The sequence below is a fragment of the Castanea sativa genome, chromosome 6 (genome assembly GCF_040712315.1).
Source record: "Castanea sativa cultivar Marrone di Chiusa Pesio chromosome 6, ASM4071231v1".
In the NCBI taxonomy this organism is placed as follows: domain Eukaryota; kingdom Viridiplantae; phylum Streptophyta; class Magnoliopsida; order Fagales; family Fagaceae; genus Castanea; species Castanea sativa.
In genome coordinates this window covers 2,646,772-2,664,941 of record NC_134018.1, presented here as the reverse complement: position 1 = coordinate 2,664,941, position 18,170 = coordinate 2,646,772, and the positions used below count along the sequence as shown (strand labels likewise).

The window sequence follows — 18,170 nt, the reverse complement described above, 5'->3', positions numbered from 1 at the left end:
CAAGTATAAAAAATTATGCAAGTGTGGGAGGCAAGGGCCGAGGTTCAAGTCTCTAGGAGAGAGTTTCACACATATAACATTTAGATTAGGCTAGAGTAGAATTCTATCTTGTATAAAAAAATATATATCTTTCATTCTGTGGCAATAAAAGGATAAAAAGAGAAGAAAAAGTTTTTATTGCAACTATGAACCAAAGTTAACGTCATAAATATAGCAGTGTAATAGCTTAAAGGATTATACCTGTAAATTCTAGAAAGTGGTGAGGCACTTTGGTTCTCACCTCTTGAATTAGCTTCATAAAAAATCCAACAACTCTGGATCACCAAGCTTGTAAGTTTTATACTTTTCCCCTTGAATCCTATACCAGAAACTAATAGAGTGAACATGCTTGACTTTCCAAAAATTAGGGCCTTCATCTGGTTGCATGCTAAGCACGAATTCCCTCGGCATTTCATAATATTCAAGATTTTTTAGGCCTTTCAGATGATGAACTCCGTAGGGCACCTCCTTCAAATGTGGGGAGTGTCCAATTTGAAGCTTTTCAAGAAGAGGCAGGGAACCATCGTCTATTTTCAATCTATTTAATCCTCCCAACTTTTCAAGCATTAGATACTTAAGTTTCTGGAAGCCTCCTCCCTCAAAATGCAACTGCTCGCCTTCATATCCATCATGAAATCCAAGATTCATCAAATTATGTAGAGCCTGAAGGACCTTTAATGGATCATTTGCTAATCTTGACCAGTATAAGGCAATGGTAACTATATTCTTGAGATTGGAAATCCATTCCGGCAACTTTTCAAGTCGCCCAACTAGGATGAGACATTGTAAGAAGGGCGGAGGAGAAGACATCAATTGTAATTCAAGAATTTCTTCTTCACTTGTTGCACAAATTCTCAACGATCGGAGGTCGCTCATTTTCTTTAGTGCAATGCATAAAGTCTTACCATTTTCTCTCTTCAATTTAGTGATTTCCAACTTCCTCAACAACCTCAACTTTCCCAATTCTGCAATGAAGGCATTGCTACAAGCTTCAACATTATAAAACTTATGTAAGGACTCTAAATGCCCAATGCCACTTGGTACCTTTATAGCTTTTCGAAAGTTTATACGGTATTCAATATCATCATTTTGGATGTAGGCAGCAAGATATCTTAACTTACAAAGCCCACTGATCTCCGTTGGTAGCTCGGACACAAGGGAACGTTTCAAATCCAAAGTCTCTAGGTTGTGTGGTTTATTTATGGATTTAGGAAGCATCTGTACTTTCGTAGCTCTAAGGCTTAAATACCTTAGATGGAATAGGTTTCCCACTTCTTTAGGAATGTAATCGATAGGAGCACCTTCAAAATTCATTAGTTTCATGAGCTTGAAATTTTCCAAACAAGTAGTAAGAAAAGAATTGGGCACTTCATATGCTCGAGAAACAATAATAGAACGAGTTTTGGAACTAGTAGTTCTCTCCAATGGAGTATCCAAATTGTTATGGATAGAGAGGCGCCGACCAATTCTATTAGAACCTGAGCAATTCCTTATTGAAGCATGAAAAAAACTCAATTCCTCTGACTTGGAAACAATGACTTCATGGATCATATCATGAACTCGACAAGTTCTAACACTGCCATCATAATCAACCCATTCTACTTGAACCAAGCTTCTATGAAGGAGTTGGTTTAGGTAGTCTTGTGCAACGTCTTCCAATATTTTTCCTTGCTTTTCTTTTACAAAACCTTCAGCTATCCATAGTCGGAGTAGTCTTGCACAATTGATGGAGTAAGCCTCTGAAAACATGCCAAAATATAAGAAACAAGCTTTGAGATTGTAAGGTAGATCATGATAGCTGAGAGAGAGAATTTTGGCGATACTTCTTAGACGTGAATTAGTTTCTAACTCAAAACTAAGACTACAAGGCAATTTGTTCCACTCAGACACAACCTTGTCTTTGGTTGACAAAAGACTGCCTATAGCCACAATTGCTAGTGGCAATCCTTCACATCTCTCAACTATGTTCTGTGACGGCTCAACCAATTCAAGGAGACAATTTCCGCCTTCAAGTTGGAACACCTTCTTGCAGAAGAGTTCCCAAGCTTTTTCCAAAGGTAGAGGTTGCTGCCTGTGCACATAATATGAAGAAGATTCAATGTGAGGGGGAGCAATATCCTCATTTCGAGTTGTGATTACAATTCCACTACCTTTAGTTTTAGTAGGTAAAGCAAGTTTTATATGCTCCCAAAAATTTGTATCCCATACATCATCGAAAATAACTACATACCTTTTTCCATCTAAATATTGCCTTAATACTGTAATAAGCTTTATCTCTTCCATTGTGTCAATTTCTTTAGGTGCAAACTCCTTCCTTGCCTCATAGAACTGCTTTATCATATCTCTGAATAGCTCTTCCATCTTGTATGATTTAGACACAGTGATCCAAGCACGACAATCAAATTGTGCTACCAACTTCTCATTGTCATAAACTTTCTTGACAAGAGTGGTCTTGCCAACACCACCAATGCCAACCACTGAAATCACTGTGCGATTAGATGGTCCTTTTACCAGCCAATTTATCAACTTGTCTTTATGAGAGTCAATGCCCAAGACCTCAGCCTCCTCAATGAAAAGAGATGCCACTCGAGGGTCTGACCATGCAACACTTCTAGCATCACTACTTGGTTCTCCTTGCTCTATAGTGTTGAAGCAATATCTTATAGCTATCTCTCTCTTTTCCTTGAGATTTCTGTTGATATCTTGAATCCTAGAGGCTATCACATGTCTTGCTTTCAGCTTTATTGTAAATTGAAAAACTTTCAGGAAGAAATGGAACAGTTGACTTCGCCCATAAAGACCTTTTGTACAGTAAAGTATGTATTCGTCAATGACATCTTCTATGTGATAAGCTTCTTCACTTACCTGTTTCACCCATATTTTCTCTACATTGCTCATGTCTACCTTCTCGGCCCTTGCATCAGCATCCTTAAGGAAAGACCGAATGATCTCCAATTCACCTTTGATGCTCTCAACTTTGTCATGGATTCCCTCTAGCAATCTTGCTTCTTGTGCTAACAATGGGACCAAATTCTCTATTACTAAGCTGATTGCGCTTTCTGCCATTTATCCTCCTTTCTTAGATCACTGGCCACAGTTAACTGATGATGAACCAACTCAGTACCAGATGTTATTGAAATAAAATCACATTCAAATGTAAAAAAAAAAAAGACTCGCTTATGTTTCACAATATTACCTTTTGAGCAATATGGCCAAGGTCATTGCATTCTTTATTGACTTTCCAAATCTTCTGAAGCTGGAACTACTCTCGTTGATCTCCCACAAGCCTACCAGGTGCAGTAGAATGAAACAGTCATCGCCTATTGATTTTATAACAACTAGTCGCAAACTCGCGCGTTGCGCGTGATTATTTTTTAAGGTGGTCTCATTATTATTATTATTATTATTATTTTGTAATTTAAACTAATTTAATGAAAAGTAATGCATTTCATAATCATATTTATCACAAAATAATTTTTTATTATTGTACAATAGCTTTATTTAAATTTTGAAACCTTAATTCTACCAAAGTTAGTTGACTAATTTTTACATCTCTAAGTCAATTAAACACGTTTTGCATGCTCATGTAAGCCTTCTTTTCCATAAGAGTTGAAATAATGTGGGTAATATGTGTTTCTATGGAAGTTAAAAAAATTTAAATTCTTGTACCTTGTCTTGATGTTTTCTAAAAATTAAATTTGCCAATTCTCTTTCAATAATTGTGAAAATTCGAGCAGTAATTCAGGCGCTAATTCATGTTACATGTTCATGCTTTGATTGTGTAATTGTATGATTGATTTGGGTTGTAGTTTATAAGTTAAATATGGTGGTGTATATTTAAAAGGATCTAACTCTGTTGTTTAGGATATTGAATATAGTGTTGTGTGTGATTTATAGTTGTAGTTATTAAAAATTGGTTTACATTGTTTTTTAAATTAATAAAAACCTTACATATACTTTTTTTTTTTTTTTCAAAAAAACCTTTACATATTTTTTTAACATAAATCTTTACATATACCTTAATAAGGAAACTCTATACATTTCATTTCCTTAGATGAGTAATGCTAGAGATACAAACTTTTTTACAAAAATTTACAAATTGTTAATGTAGTGAGTGGTTATTAGTAAATGAAAAAATGATGTTAATGGTGGGCCTAGATAAAAACTAATAAGATGCTGATCACATCAATAGTTTGTAAAAATATTGTAAAAAAGTTTATGGTTGTAACATTACTCTTCCTTAGATGCATAAAAAAAGACATTTATTCCATAATAATAGTGGCTAATTAGTTTTTTCATGATCTCATTTATAAGGTTTCTTACTATTATCATATTTTACTGGCTAGTGATTTTCATAATAGAGGCATTAAATGAGAGTTAAAATCTTAGAAGCTTTCATTAGATTTTTAAAAGTCATGGTGTGTGAAGAATATAAGCATTTAAGGATTTTTTTATATTTTATTATTTATAAATAATGTTAAATGAAATGTCAAAAAAAAATATTTTGAAAATTTTCTTCTTTATTTCTTATATATTTCTATTAAAACTGAAGAACGTCTTCCTTTTAGTTTTGATAATAAATATGGTTTTCTAGATTAGAGTTTGATTAGTTTTAAGTTTAAATTTTGTGTGATTGTATTTAATTGTTAATTATATGATTTAATTAAGTGAATTTAATGATTTATTTAATTGCATTGTAAAGTTTTTAATGACATTTGTAAGGTAATCTTTAATTAATTTTTTACTCCTTTAGCTGTCAGCCTCTTTTTTTCCAATTAATGGTTACTAATTAATTTATTTAATTGACGTTTGATTTCTTTTACTAATCTATTTCTCTCTCTCTTCATTAACATCCTATTGTTTTCGTAAATTTGATGGTAATTATAATGTACTAAATATGCATTGTAATGTTTATTTATTTATTTATTTTATTCCATTTTGCTGCCATGAAGTTAGTATATCCATGACTATTAGTTTATTTTATGATATGTTTGGTTTGATATTATTATTATTAATATTATTATAATAATAAATTTAGTGTTTCTAAAATAGCATGTGTTTTGTATTCTCTTTTTCTATTGATGCATTTTAACGTTTTATGGGAATACTTTATAAGAAAATTTTTTATTCTTTTCTTTTTTAATTGAGTGTTTCTAAATTGGTATTTGTTTTGTATTTCATTTTTCCATTGATGCATTGTAACATTTAATGGGAAGACTTTTTAAGAACAATTTTTATTTATTGAATTTAAATAAAATATTATATGTTTAATTTTAAAAAATAAGACAAAATATAAACAATTTAATGATATGGAGGATGTTGCTAAATTTAAATGTTGAATAAAATAATATGAGAAGAAAAATAGTAAAAATGAAATGTATAGCAATAAACACCAAATTATTTTAGTTATGCTATGTAATAAAATAACATTATATTTTTATATACTATCTTTATAATGTAATAATATAACATTTAACAACCATTGAGAATAAAAAAGATAAAAACATAAAACAAAAAACTAAATGGTATCAACCCAAAGATGTATAAATTATGATGTGTTTCAATTCTTTGTTATCATGGTTCGTAGAGATGCGATCCATTTTCAGCTGAGCTATATACTTTGCAACTCCAGCCAGTTCCTATACTTTGCAACTCCACTGTTTCAACAAATTCGTCCCAATCTAACCAAGCAGCAAATAACTTCTACTCTAATGTATGGGATACATGCCAAAATGTGTCTTTCATGAAGTCTCCCTTTGCCCCTTCACTAAAAGGTCAAGCTAGATCATCAATCAATTCCAATTTTAGCAAACTGACTGACTAATAGCAGTTTAAAACTAATTTATATGATGCATTTGGTGGAGCTTTCCGTATTGCATTAGTATGTTTTGATAGTCAACCTGTTACACTAAATATATATATATATATATATATATATATATATATATATATATATATATATATATATATATATATACAAAGAGAGAGAGAGAGAGAGGCTTTTGTGTGTGGAAAAATAGAAAATTATGCATGGAATAGGAGAGGGAATGACACTTTTATAGTATGAGGATAAGAATAAGAGGAGTAAAAAATAAAGGAAGATAAAAAGATTGAATAATAGTTGTGGGTACTCAGGATTTTCACCTCTCGGGCCAAGGGCTTTTACCTTGTAACCTTGTTTGGCTTGACACCTTGTATCCCACATCAAAGAGAACTCCTCCCACTTTCTCACTTAATAGCTGATGGTACACTCCTCACCATGGCGCAAGCTTATAAGTGAGAAAGTGGGAGAAGTTCTCTTCGATGTGGGATACAAGGTGTCAAGCCAAACAAGGTTACAAGGCAAAAAGCCCTTGGCCCGAGAGGTGAAAATCCTGAGTACAATAGTAATATTGAGAGTAGTGGGGATATGCAAAGTTAAAATAGAATGAGAAAAGTTGAAGAAAGATAAGGTAGAGAGTAGTGGGGATATGAAAAATTAAAACGGAATTGAAAATTTAATAATAAATAAGAATATAATAGAGTTTTTAATTCACTTTAAATGTTAAAAAATTGTATAAAAAATTGGAAAAGAATTGATAATGACATGGCGTTGACGTGGCTCAACGTGAGCATCACAACATTAAATGTTACGCTTCAACTTTTAGTAATATATAGATAGATAAGTTAGAAACAAAGACACACGAAGATCCATGTCAAATAAGTTCTTTAAGCCAAAAGTCCCAACTATATTCTTCCAACTGAAACCCAAAATTCTATGAAATGGGAAAAGATATAAATCTATTTTATATATTTATCCATTAAAATAACAGCAAACTTGGTGAAAGTTAGAAATGGAAATATATGAATTCAGTATCTCACTTGCCCATTACTTTATATGATGCTATCCTAAGGTGCCTACTAAATTGAGTAGGGATCAATTTTGAGTGCAACAATTAAGGATACAATAGACAATAGGCAAAAGATGCAAAAGAAGAAAATTAGTAATTCTGCAATTCCTTCATAAGTTCTTTACAAACAATTCAAGTAAACGAAGTAACAAAATGGACTCGTTTGACCTGTTCTGAACAAATAAAAGAGATAATCTTGTTTCATGAATTATCTTAATAAGCAACAACTTCAATCTGATGATAAATGTATGATAATTATTCCCCTCGTGAAGAAGTACATGTCTAAGCTAATCTTAAAAAAGAGCCTGAAATCTTACATTACAAAAAATTTACTCAATGGAGTTTTTTCCCTTGGGGCTTAGGAACACAGTCCTATATCTACAGTTAAAATATTCAAAAAGAAAAGTGTTAGAAATCAAGAAAGATAAACAAATAAGGACGGACGCACTATTTCTTTTTCTTCGGAAAATTCTAAATTACTACCAAAAATAAAGTTCTGAATTTTCTAGCAGCGTCTACAAATAAACAACGATAAAACATTGTTAAGTTCAATTACTGTATATGCAGGGGCGGAGGGGGCTTGGGGGCCTTCGCCCCTTGACTTTTTAAAAATCCTCTCTCCCTCTTGTATTTTTTGTATTTTTCAAAAATTCTCTCTCCCTAGATTTTTACTAAAAACATATAATGCATTTATATAGTTGACTCATGCTTTTTTTTATTCCCTCTAATTACCGTTATGCCATACATAGTTCATTAAATTAAAGTGTATTTATTTTACAAAATAGGTAATTTTATTTATTTCTATTTTTATTAAATTGATTTATATATTCTTAGCCATGTCAGGACCCTTTTTTTTTTGCAAAGATGTAAAGACTTGTTTGATGTAAATATTTTTGTTTATGTAAGAAAATAACATATGTTAAATCAAAATTACAAACATTCCATGTATATATGTGTGTGTGTGTGCGCGCGTGCGCGCGCGCACGCGCGCATGTACGCGCTTGTGTTATTTTTTAGAATTACAATTTGTTTATTATATATTTAGTTTGACCCCTCCTAAGAAAAAAATTTCTAGCTCCACCAAAGTCTATGTGTATACACACCTAGTTCATTTGGGTTTGGCCCAATTTGCTTTTCTTGTATAGTACTTTACTTTTTGTGCTCACTTTTCGCCTATATATAAAGGCTCTCTATTGTACCATTACAAACACAAAAATACACAAATTATTCTTTTATTCCCTGTCTCTATTTTATAAACAAATTCAATAGATTGAATGTTAACAAACTATGAAAAATTTTGAGTTTTGTTGAGTCTAAGTCTTGTATTTCAAGTTCAAGATGAAAACCCAAGATCAGGTCAAGAAAATAGCATTTTTGGTTTCTTGACACCTTCTAAATCAATTGAGAATCGAGTTAACCACTATACCAAAGTTCTTGAAGTAAATCTGAAGACGATAGAGTTATAGGTTGGTGATCAAGGCTAAACCCACAAAGCCATTCTAGGGTTTGTTATAGAGATCAATTTTTCAAGAAGTTCTTGGAACCACAGATGGACTTTGTGAGGGAAATTCATGATAGAAGAGTTCAACTAGGTTGGAGCTATGTATGGTCACATGAGTAAGTCATTATTGGAAGTTGCAGTAGAACCTAAGGTTTATTTCTATTTTAAGAACTTCCATTCTAAACAGTGAATTTTCATGGGGTTGGTGGTTAATCCCCATAGTGGTTTTTTCCTTGGATTGTTGTCCTTGAGTTAGGGGTGTTCGTAATTTGAGTTGAATTGACTACCCCGAAATCAAATGAACTATACCGCATAATAGGCCGACTAAACCAAAGGTGGTAATCGGAGACGACAATTTTTTCCAATACTAGTCCGGTTAAGTCTTCTAAGTGGGGAGGGTATTTATATAAGAAATGAACCGCATCGACATATGTAAATATATATCTCATAAACCGATCTATTTGATCTCAACCATCTTCCCAAAACCTATCCTCTCACTCTCTCTCTCTCTCTCTCTCAAGCTCATACCACAAAAGCTAGAAGCCCACACTCACACCAAACCCACTAATCTATAAAGCCAAAAAGTCGGAAACCCAAAAAAATCGAAGCATATCTAAAGCAAATCTGAAGCGAATCTAATGCAATTATGTAGTGAATCTGAAGCAAATCTGATACGACCATGGTTAATTGAATGTGGGTCTTTTTAACCTTATTTGTTTTTATTTTTTGATTTATGGGTTTGATTTGGGATTTGTGGGTTTGATTTTTTGGGTCTATAGGCTTGATTTGGGATTTGTGGGTTTGATTCATGGGTTTGTAGATTTGTGGAATTTTTGGTTTGATTTTTTGATTTGTGGGATTTGTGGTTGTGCCGAAGAACTGACCTTTGATGGTCATGATTTGATTTGGCGAAGGAGTAATTGACCCCATTGGTGCGGTGACAAAGTTGCCCAATAACCACACCAACCGAACCATGAACACCCCTACCTTGAGCTTTCCACTTTGTCACCATGTTGTTGTGTTCTTTATTTATTGTTTTATTACTTTGTTGGTGACATATTTAATCTATAATAATTAACTTGGAAATCAATCTGAATTCATAATTGATTAATGTGAAAAGTGATTTAATTTTGCATAAAATCAACCAAGGGGTCTATATTTTCATAACTATTAGTATCAAAGCTGGTACACTCTAAATATATGATTATTTTCCTAAGCGTGACCCTTGACCCCTTATTGTCATGGATAGAATCAAGTTTCTTGATGTGTGTACCCATAAAAATTAAATAATGAAAATACTAATGATACTGTTTATTTTAGAAGTATATGTGAATTTTTTTTATAGGGAAATATCTTAGTCGTCTTTATAATTTTCCATGGCTTCTATGCCTCCAAATTTGATACCTCCTTGTTCATCTATAACTGAGATGGTGATCGAGTCTTCATCCATATGAATGTTAATGACATCCTTATCACTATCAATACTACCTAGCCACATTTCATCCATAATTTTTATGCAGAAATTCTAATTTGTGCTCAAGGATCTTCGGCCATTACATTACAATATGGGAGTTGAGGTCTCTCATCAACCAACTGACTTGTTAGAGTGAAATACTATTATGTTGGTAAATCTAAGTCAAAATGCACTTTTTAATATATTTGAGATGTAGTCTTTCTTGTCCAAAAATGTATTGAAGAATCTTAAAAGCTAATAATGCCACTGTAGCAAGTAGGACTGGAAAGGAGAAATGCCCCAGTATGCCTTGGTCAAAACCAAATTGGTGGGCAAATCTCTGAGGGTTGTAGGCTTAGGTCTCAAAGTCATCTTGAAAACGTGTCTGAAGATGAGAAGTAAAGGCACAAGCAACAAAAGAAAGCTCCCCCTCAAACCAAGGAGCATCTCTATAACAAGAAATAATTTCATTTTTTAAAGAATGAAACAAAGGTGGAAGTCCACCCTCAAGGGGGGAGTAAGGCCTAGTTATCCAATCAGTAGGGTCATCTAACACCTTGCAAAGAAAGCTGTCTAAATGAGAATACAAAGTTCCTAAGAAGGGGCAAGGGGAAAGGTGTGTCACTTGGCCAACTTGACAGCTAAAGGAAAATGTCTACCTAGGATCTTTTCATGGGGATATCCTTCAAATAAATGGCGGGATAGCAAGAAAGCAATAAAAGCCTTGAGTTCATAAGAGCTAGAATCACCTTCTCCTACAACGAAGTTTGTGCCCTCCTTTAGGGAGCCTGAGTTGGGTTCTTCATCCACGCCATCAGCATACTTCCTCTAGAAGTATCTAATCCATCCCTAAAAGTTGGCCCTAAAACCTTTGTCACCACCAATGCTAGTGTCTTCCAGAACTTCCTCGCTAGGGGCTTTCCCTTTCCTCCCCGCCTTTAGAACTGGTTTCTTCAAGGTTTTCTTTACTGCATCTTCGAGAAACTTCATGGCTTTGACCTCATGAAGTGACAATGAAACGTTAGCTACCTCTCCATCGCCAAACAGGGAAAGTCTTAATATCTCATAAACATCCTCAAGAGAGGGAGAGACTTCCTGATACCCTGTAAAGAAGGTATGGGTAATGGAATTCCATCAGTACAAGAGAGAGAGGAGGCTTCAACTCCAAATCTATGGTCAAGAGATCATCAGGCTCTCTACATGCCGTGTAACGGGATTTGCAGAGCAAGGAATAGACTCCTAATCAAAACTTTTATCGAAGAAGTAATTTTCAAAGAAGGGAGGGATGATTCATTGCTCTTCGGTGGAAAGGTTCTCTTCTCCCCCTAACAATGACCTATTAGTTTTAGGGGCTGAAGGTTTTGTGACTTTTGAAGAAATGGATCTTAGACTCTGTTTGACACCCATGGGTTTTGTGCTAATGAAAAATTCTAAGATTTGGGTTCAGAATGGAAGAAGATAAGGAAAAAAAATGAGAAAAATGGAGAGAGGGAGAGAATTCCTTTTCCTTTTATACTTTGGGCAATTACGCTTTTCCCTATAAAAGGAGCCGTTCAAAAGTAAGATATCTTTTCAAAATAGTTGACACGTGTCAGCAGAGGGAAATGTCAGAATCTCTGACATGACAGTTAGGGAAAAAAAATTCCCTTACTAAAGTGGTGAAAAGTCATGACTCATCACAAACGGGTTCAATTTTACACCTTTGCTTTGTATTTTAATTAACTGATATGTTTATATGCTGTTCCTTTTTGCAGAAAGTTTTTTTTTTAGCAAGAACATTAACAAAAGGAAGAGCATAAAGATAAACATATGATTAGTAAACATGAATTTTAGAACAAACTATGTTGTTTATATATATTTGGTCAATAAGGAAAAGGGGGATTTACACTTGGTTTTGCCCTTATGGCCTATCACCTCTTTTCTATACATTACCGGAAAAAAAAAAAAAAAAAAAAAAAAAAAAAAAAAAAAAAAAAAAAAAAAAAACAACAACAACAACAACAACAAACTACTATAATAAACAAAAACAAAATAGCCTACAACTTAAGGCCTATAGTATGGTTCTATTTATAAAATAAAATAAAATAAAAAGGAGAAAAAGATTGTAGGTTTGAAGACGAGCAACTTAAGGAGAGCGAGGCTTGTAAGCTTCCAAGTCTCTCCCCGAATCCGAGTCTTCTTGTGGGTAGCCTAGACGAGGTCCTCCTCCACCTCCTCTTCTTCCTCCATCTCATCCTCTTCAGCTCGGAAGCCCAAGCCCTCCGAAAAATCTGACCCCTCCGAGTCAGATTCAGACCCACTAAAGGCTGTTACACTCCAGTCAGAGCTACTTTGAAAACCTCTGCGCCTTGGGACATTCCCCATGAAGGCGTCATAAGATGCATCCTTAGAATCATCTTTGGCCTTCAACTGAAGTTCTTTTGAGTCCTCTTCCTCTTCTTCTTCTTCACTACCTTCCTATGGTCGGACTTCTTGGGGAAGAAAAACTTGAGGGGGAAGATGGGAAAAGGGAGAGGAGAAGGAGGGGGAATGAGGTTTGGAATGGCCAGGGGTGCTTTGTTGACGTTGGGAAAGTCCAGGCCACAGCTAGGAGAGTCTAAACTGTTTTTGGAAGAGCTAGAACCTATAAATGAAGGGCTAGCCATCTCATTTACAATGGAAATTTTTCTGAGTAGAAGGAAGAAAAAATTTATGGATGCAAAAGGAATGAAGAATAAAGGAAGATTTTTTTTCCTTTTTAATCACCAACCGGAGTCAAGTGAAGAGACAAGACATTTATAAAGAGTAATGTCTGTCTGCCAAGCGCGGGAAACAAAGCGACACTAAAACGACTAGAAACACCTGCCAATGCCACGTGCCCCAGCTTCAAACATCACTAGGAATGATTACACCAGCATTGAAGTCTAATACGATGTAACAATCAATGACTTTAGTCATTAATGCCATTGACAGTCAGGGGACTAATTTACATGACACCAACTAAGGCATGTGAGAATGTTAACGTGGTTGGATCCAAGCCATACACATGAAATAACTATGAGTGAAGGAAAGGAAACGTTGGCTGAAAGAGAGGATCTTTAGAATGTGCCAACGGTGTGACCATCTTGGGGAAGAGTGAGATTTGCACTTGACATGGACACCCAGCACTTGCACAAAAGGGAGATAGCGACCCCCTATGATCAGACGCTGTTGAAAACCCCTTATTGGCTAAGCTTGTGCTGGATCACTATTGAAGACATATGTATCACTCCTAGTGTCCCTGATGTCCCTTTCCTTGTCCAAGGTTTTCTTCCCACGCTATAGTAGAGCCACCCTTCGTTCCACTTTCCTAACATTAGTGTGCTTTCTTTCTCCTGTAGCCTTAGTATAGTACCATAGCTATATTAGGGTTTGAAATTGGTGAATGAGGGTATGTCACTTATCTTGATGTACCTTATAACATTCCTCGTACTATAAAAGGAACAAGTTCTTGAACAATGCGGGCAAGAACCTAGAGAAAAACAAGAGAAAAAGCAGAGAGTTTGTGTAGGGAAGTGAGGTAAAGAATAGGCTTTCTTTGGGAAGAACATCACCCTTATACAGAGGCTTTCATTTTCACATAACAGAGAGCTCTAAAGAGCAAAGGATAGTCTTCCTTTGCTTACCTATGGTTTTTCATCCCTTCTAGAGGGTTTTCCACATATTTTCTCATGTCTTTTTTACTTTCCATGTTGTGCTTTCCATTTTTCTTGATGTTAAAGTATTAAAGCTTTCTTTTTTATTGTTCTTTAGCATTTATACTTAAATGTACTATTAGATGCATCATCCTTTCTATCATAGTCTTACAAATCTAACTTGCATGTATAACTTGTAACCTCAATTTTTGTTAATGGATTCTTCAATCTTTTATGTGGACATAAAGTTGTCGCCACAATGCTAACCATTTTGGTGTACTATGATATGGAAGCCACCATGTCAAAAGCATACAACCAAGTGTACGATTGAAAGTTTAAACATATAAGTCTAATGATGAGTATAAAATTGATAACTTGGAAGACCCTTTAATCAAAAGTTTGTCTCAAGAATTGGTAAAAGTATCATCCGTTAGAATAGGACTAAAACTCTTCAAATTCAAATAGATATGATCTAAAGAGATTTAAAGGATAATAATAAAATGTTGATAAGTGGTTAATTGAACACTGAAAATTTTAAAATCTCATTCAAAATGAATTAGTGTCGTTTATTATGTTGTACGGAGGATGAGTTTTGTACTCTTAATAAAGTTCACAATATAGTTAAATGGTTAAATATTTGTGCAACATGGACATAAGAAGGAACTTAACTTATGTGAGCATAGAGGTGGTTACCTTCTAAACAAGAGTTGTGGTTTCCCTTGTAAATGCTCATCAATCTAGGGAGTAGCACAATACCATAATAATGCTAACAAATTCTGAATTTCTAGTTTTTAAAATGCTTTAATGTGTGTACTTCCTTTGGCTCCGAGGCAAAGAGTTTCAGTTCTGGCTTAGGTCACCTATTGAGGAGGAAACATCTTAAATGTCATGTTTGGATTGAGGGGGGAGAGAGAGGGAGTAGAGAGGAGTAGAGTAAAGTTGACTAGAAATTAGCCTAAATTCATGTATCAGAATGTTGCTTGATCAAGATTGTTTTTCACTCAGAAAAAAACCTTGCTGGAGAGAGATACAAACAAGGTATCGCAAGTTTTTTTTTCCTAATTTAATTAAAATAAATAAATGATTTTTGAAGAGCTTGCTCTAGGAGACATTTCAAGAAATCTCTTTTCTGTAGAGTTTCGTAAGAGATCGTGGGAAATGAATTTTTTTTAGTCTAAACTAGTAATAACCTAGGCAACTTTTAGGGTGTTTATCCCAACATAAGTGACTTTTCAAATGTCTTTTCATTGAAAACTCTTCAATGTTTATAAATAGACATATATATATATATATATATGTATATATATATTTTTTTTTTTTTTTTTTTTTTCACACCGTAAATTCATAGGATTCTTTAAGTTTACAAGAGCACTAACACCAAGTGTAGAAAAAAAAATCTATTTTGACACTTCAAAATGCTATTTTTTCTATTTTAACACATCACTTTACAATACACTCTACATCATATGTTCTATTTTACAATTCAATACATTAAAATAATATATACAACACATTAAAATAATATTAACTCAAAACTAACCCGACCCAGTGGAGAGCGCAACCACCAACCAACCACCTCCGCCACAAGGTGGTCTCAGAGGGTGGCTCGCGGTGGTCTATGTGGTGGAGCGGTGGAGGTTTGGTGTAGAGAGAGATGGAGAGCCATGGAAGCACTGAAGCAGGGAGTTTTGAGAGAAGAGAGAAGGCAGAGAAGACAAAGGACACTGAGGAGAGAGAGAGAGAGTGGAAAAGAGAGAGAGTTGAATAAAAAATAAATAAAACTTGTATAACATCTATCCGTATCCTCTCAAATTTAGAATATCATTGTAGCTGGATGCCAAAAATTTTGAGATTTGAGAAATCTAAAATAGGTGGGTTTTCAGTGTTTGGTGTGTTAAATGCTAAAAATTTAGCATTTGACACACCTGATGCCAATGGTTTAGAGTGTAGCTAAGATTGTCATTCCACCGAGAAAATGAAAACACTAGATTAATTGTATCTTGCAAGTGATTTTCTTGTAACCCATTAACAAATTCATTCAAGTTAGGGCAAATGAAAACACTATCTTGCAGATGATTTGCTTCTAACCATTGATTTCCCCTAAATTTCCTTTTATATATATATATATATATATATATATATATATATATATATATGATAACAAGCATATATATCTACAACAAGAGATAAAAGTCATAAAACCATTTCAATACGAAAAATACATAAAAATAAAACAATAAAAGGAAAATATAGTCCCTACTCCCTACCAAAGCCATAAGAAATAGCATAGATATTTATATTAGACACAATCAAGAGAGATCATAAGCGAATTTAACCGAACCTTAGCCGAGGAAAAATTGCTGTCTTAGGTAAAAACACCAGTGCACATGAACGCTGGAAGAAAGCACCTTTTTTTTTTTCTTTTTCGTTTTTTTTTTTCCTGCAGTGTTTGGCTATACTTTTGTTTTACTTATAATCATAGGGATGGTTAAAGGTGATTGAATGGTTTTTTCATGAAGGTAAAGAAGAGCCACACAACGCTATTTAAGGGAAATAGGGACCTCGAATTTTCTCTATCAGTTGCTCCAAATCTATATAGACAGGAGCTGTACAGAAAATTATTCCCATGGCCATATCGTATAACCTTGATGCTCCAAATCTAATTAGTCTTTTTCGAAGTGTCTCGGGCTCTTTATTCCCATAGAGGAACCTGTCCTGCAGTGAATACTATATCAAAGAAATAAGACTAAAGAGTCAAGAATACAACGAATAAATGGAAAAGTAGGAGTATCATCTAACAAGAGTGGTCTGTTATCAAATGGAGGTGAGAAAGAATTGAATTTCATTAGTAGCAATAAGCAATTCTTTATTCAATAGAAGAAATTCGATTAGGTCTTCATTCTATAGAAGAATCTATCTTATTTTATAAGTCTTACAGAAATGTTTGTCTATATCCAATAGCGGAGACTGTAAGATTAACAAAATTTATGTACTCTTAGCAGCAGTTCTCCTTTCTTGGATGGAAACTACGTACGTCTGCAATTTAGGTGCATGTGATAAAATTGATAAAGTGTACGATTGGAAGTCTAAACATATAAGTCTAATAATAATAATAATAATAAAATTTTCAAATAAAGTTATAAAAAATTTTAGATAAAGAACTCACATGTGAACTAGAAATTCATTAAAAAAAATTTGCATCTTAATTAATTTAAATAATAGATTTTAAGTAATATATATATATATATATATATATATATATATATTATTTATTTAAATTTAAATGTATAAAAGACTTCTAGGCCTAAAAAATTCCCTAGGCAGTCTACCAGATAAGCAAAGTCGTTGTTAATAAAGATTCCATTCTAGCATCTTTGCTTTGGTAATATCTTGCCTTAATAATTTGTGCACCAAATATGACTTGAGGTTCAGCCGAATTACAACATTCAGAACCCAAAAAAAAAATAACAAAAAAAAAAATGATTTTAAGAAAACAACTCTCACAATTCAGCTCAAATATCACATTGCTGGCCCACAATCAAAACTAGTCTCATCCCTGTTTGGTTGCTAAGAAACTACGAGGAAAAAAATAAAAAATAAACGAACCTACACATGCTAGTCCTCCACATTTTTTCCAATGATTTTTGTTGCCTTCCTCCTCTGTAGGAGATCTTATATTGATACTACAACTGCTTGAATACAAGCTATTTAACAATTTGTTATTCGGGTCGTGTTCTAGTTCAGTTGAGTGTGTATATATGACCAGGCAAATCAGAACAGGAGCAATCCCGGTCTCTCTTTAGCTTTAGCCCATGAATTGTGTTAAAAGATAAAAATATATTGGTTTACTTTATGTAAGGCCCAAGAAGCCCAATTTTGCGTAAAGTCCATCTATGCCTAACCCTAGACTCTACGGCTCCTATATAAACCCTATTAGGATTTTCTGTACCTAGGGCTCATTTGGTAATATTGTTTTAGTAACGTTGTTTGTATTTTTTAGAAATACGTGTGAGTGAAAAAATGTGTGAAAATACGTGTAATATTGTTTAAACACGGAAAATTGTTGTTTAAAATACACTACCAAACACCCCCTTAATATCACACAATAAAATGTAGCTATCAAGGTTTTATGCGGTAGATGTAGATATAAGTCATCATGCTAAACTATACTGAAAGCTCGGATTTGTGTTAAAAACACAAGAGTTGTTTAGACCCTCAAATTAATATATTACGGCTCAGTTGATTTTACTCTAACTTAAACTAAATGCGGAACAAGTGTAAATGAAGCGCAATAAACCGATAACTACTCTAGTGCATAAACATGAAAAACAAACAATAAGAGTAAAGCACAAGAGTAAGGGAAGAGAGATACAACCACAAGATAACACGCCGATGTGTTATCGAAGAGGAAATCGAAGAACTCAACAAAAAACCTCTCTGCTGCTCTCCAAGCGGTAAATTGGTCCACTAGACAATAAGTTGAGATACACGAATAACAAGAGACCCTCCAAACCTAATCTACCTAATGTACCTAAGCCCTCCAAACTCCTACTCCAACAAAGCTTCTCGGAACCGTGTCTTGTCTAGCTTTCTGGATCCCGCAATACGCCCGATTGCATCCGCCAAGTTTCACC

At 33.9% G+C, this 18,170-nt stretch overlaps 1 protein-coding gene across 1 annotated transcript; it reads right to left on the bottom strand.

The window, feature by feature from the left end:
- Window positions 1-294: 294 nt before the first annotated feature.
- On the bottom strand, window positions 295-3,105 carry LOC142638718 (disease resistance protein RPM1-like). The gene has a single exon (XM_075812787.1). It carries the CDS (start codon window positions 3,103-3,105, stop codon window positions 295-297), a length of 2,811 nt encoding a protein of 936 aa, XP_075668902.1.
- Between the last annotated feature and the right edge of the window lie 15,065 nt (window positions 3,106-18,170).

Coding starts and splice junctions, on each gene's coding strand:
- LOC142638718 (XM_075812787.1), bottom strand. CDS start 3,105: ATGGCAGAAAGCGCAATCAGCTTAGTAATAGAGAATTTGGTCCCATTG.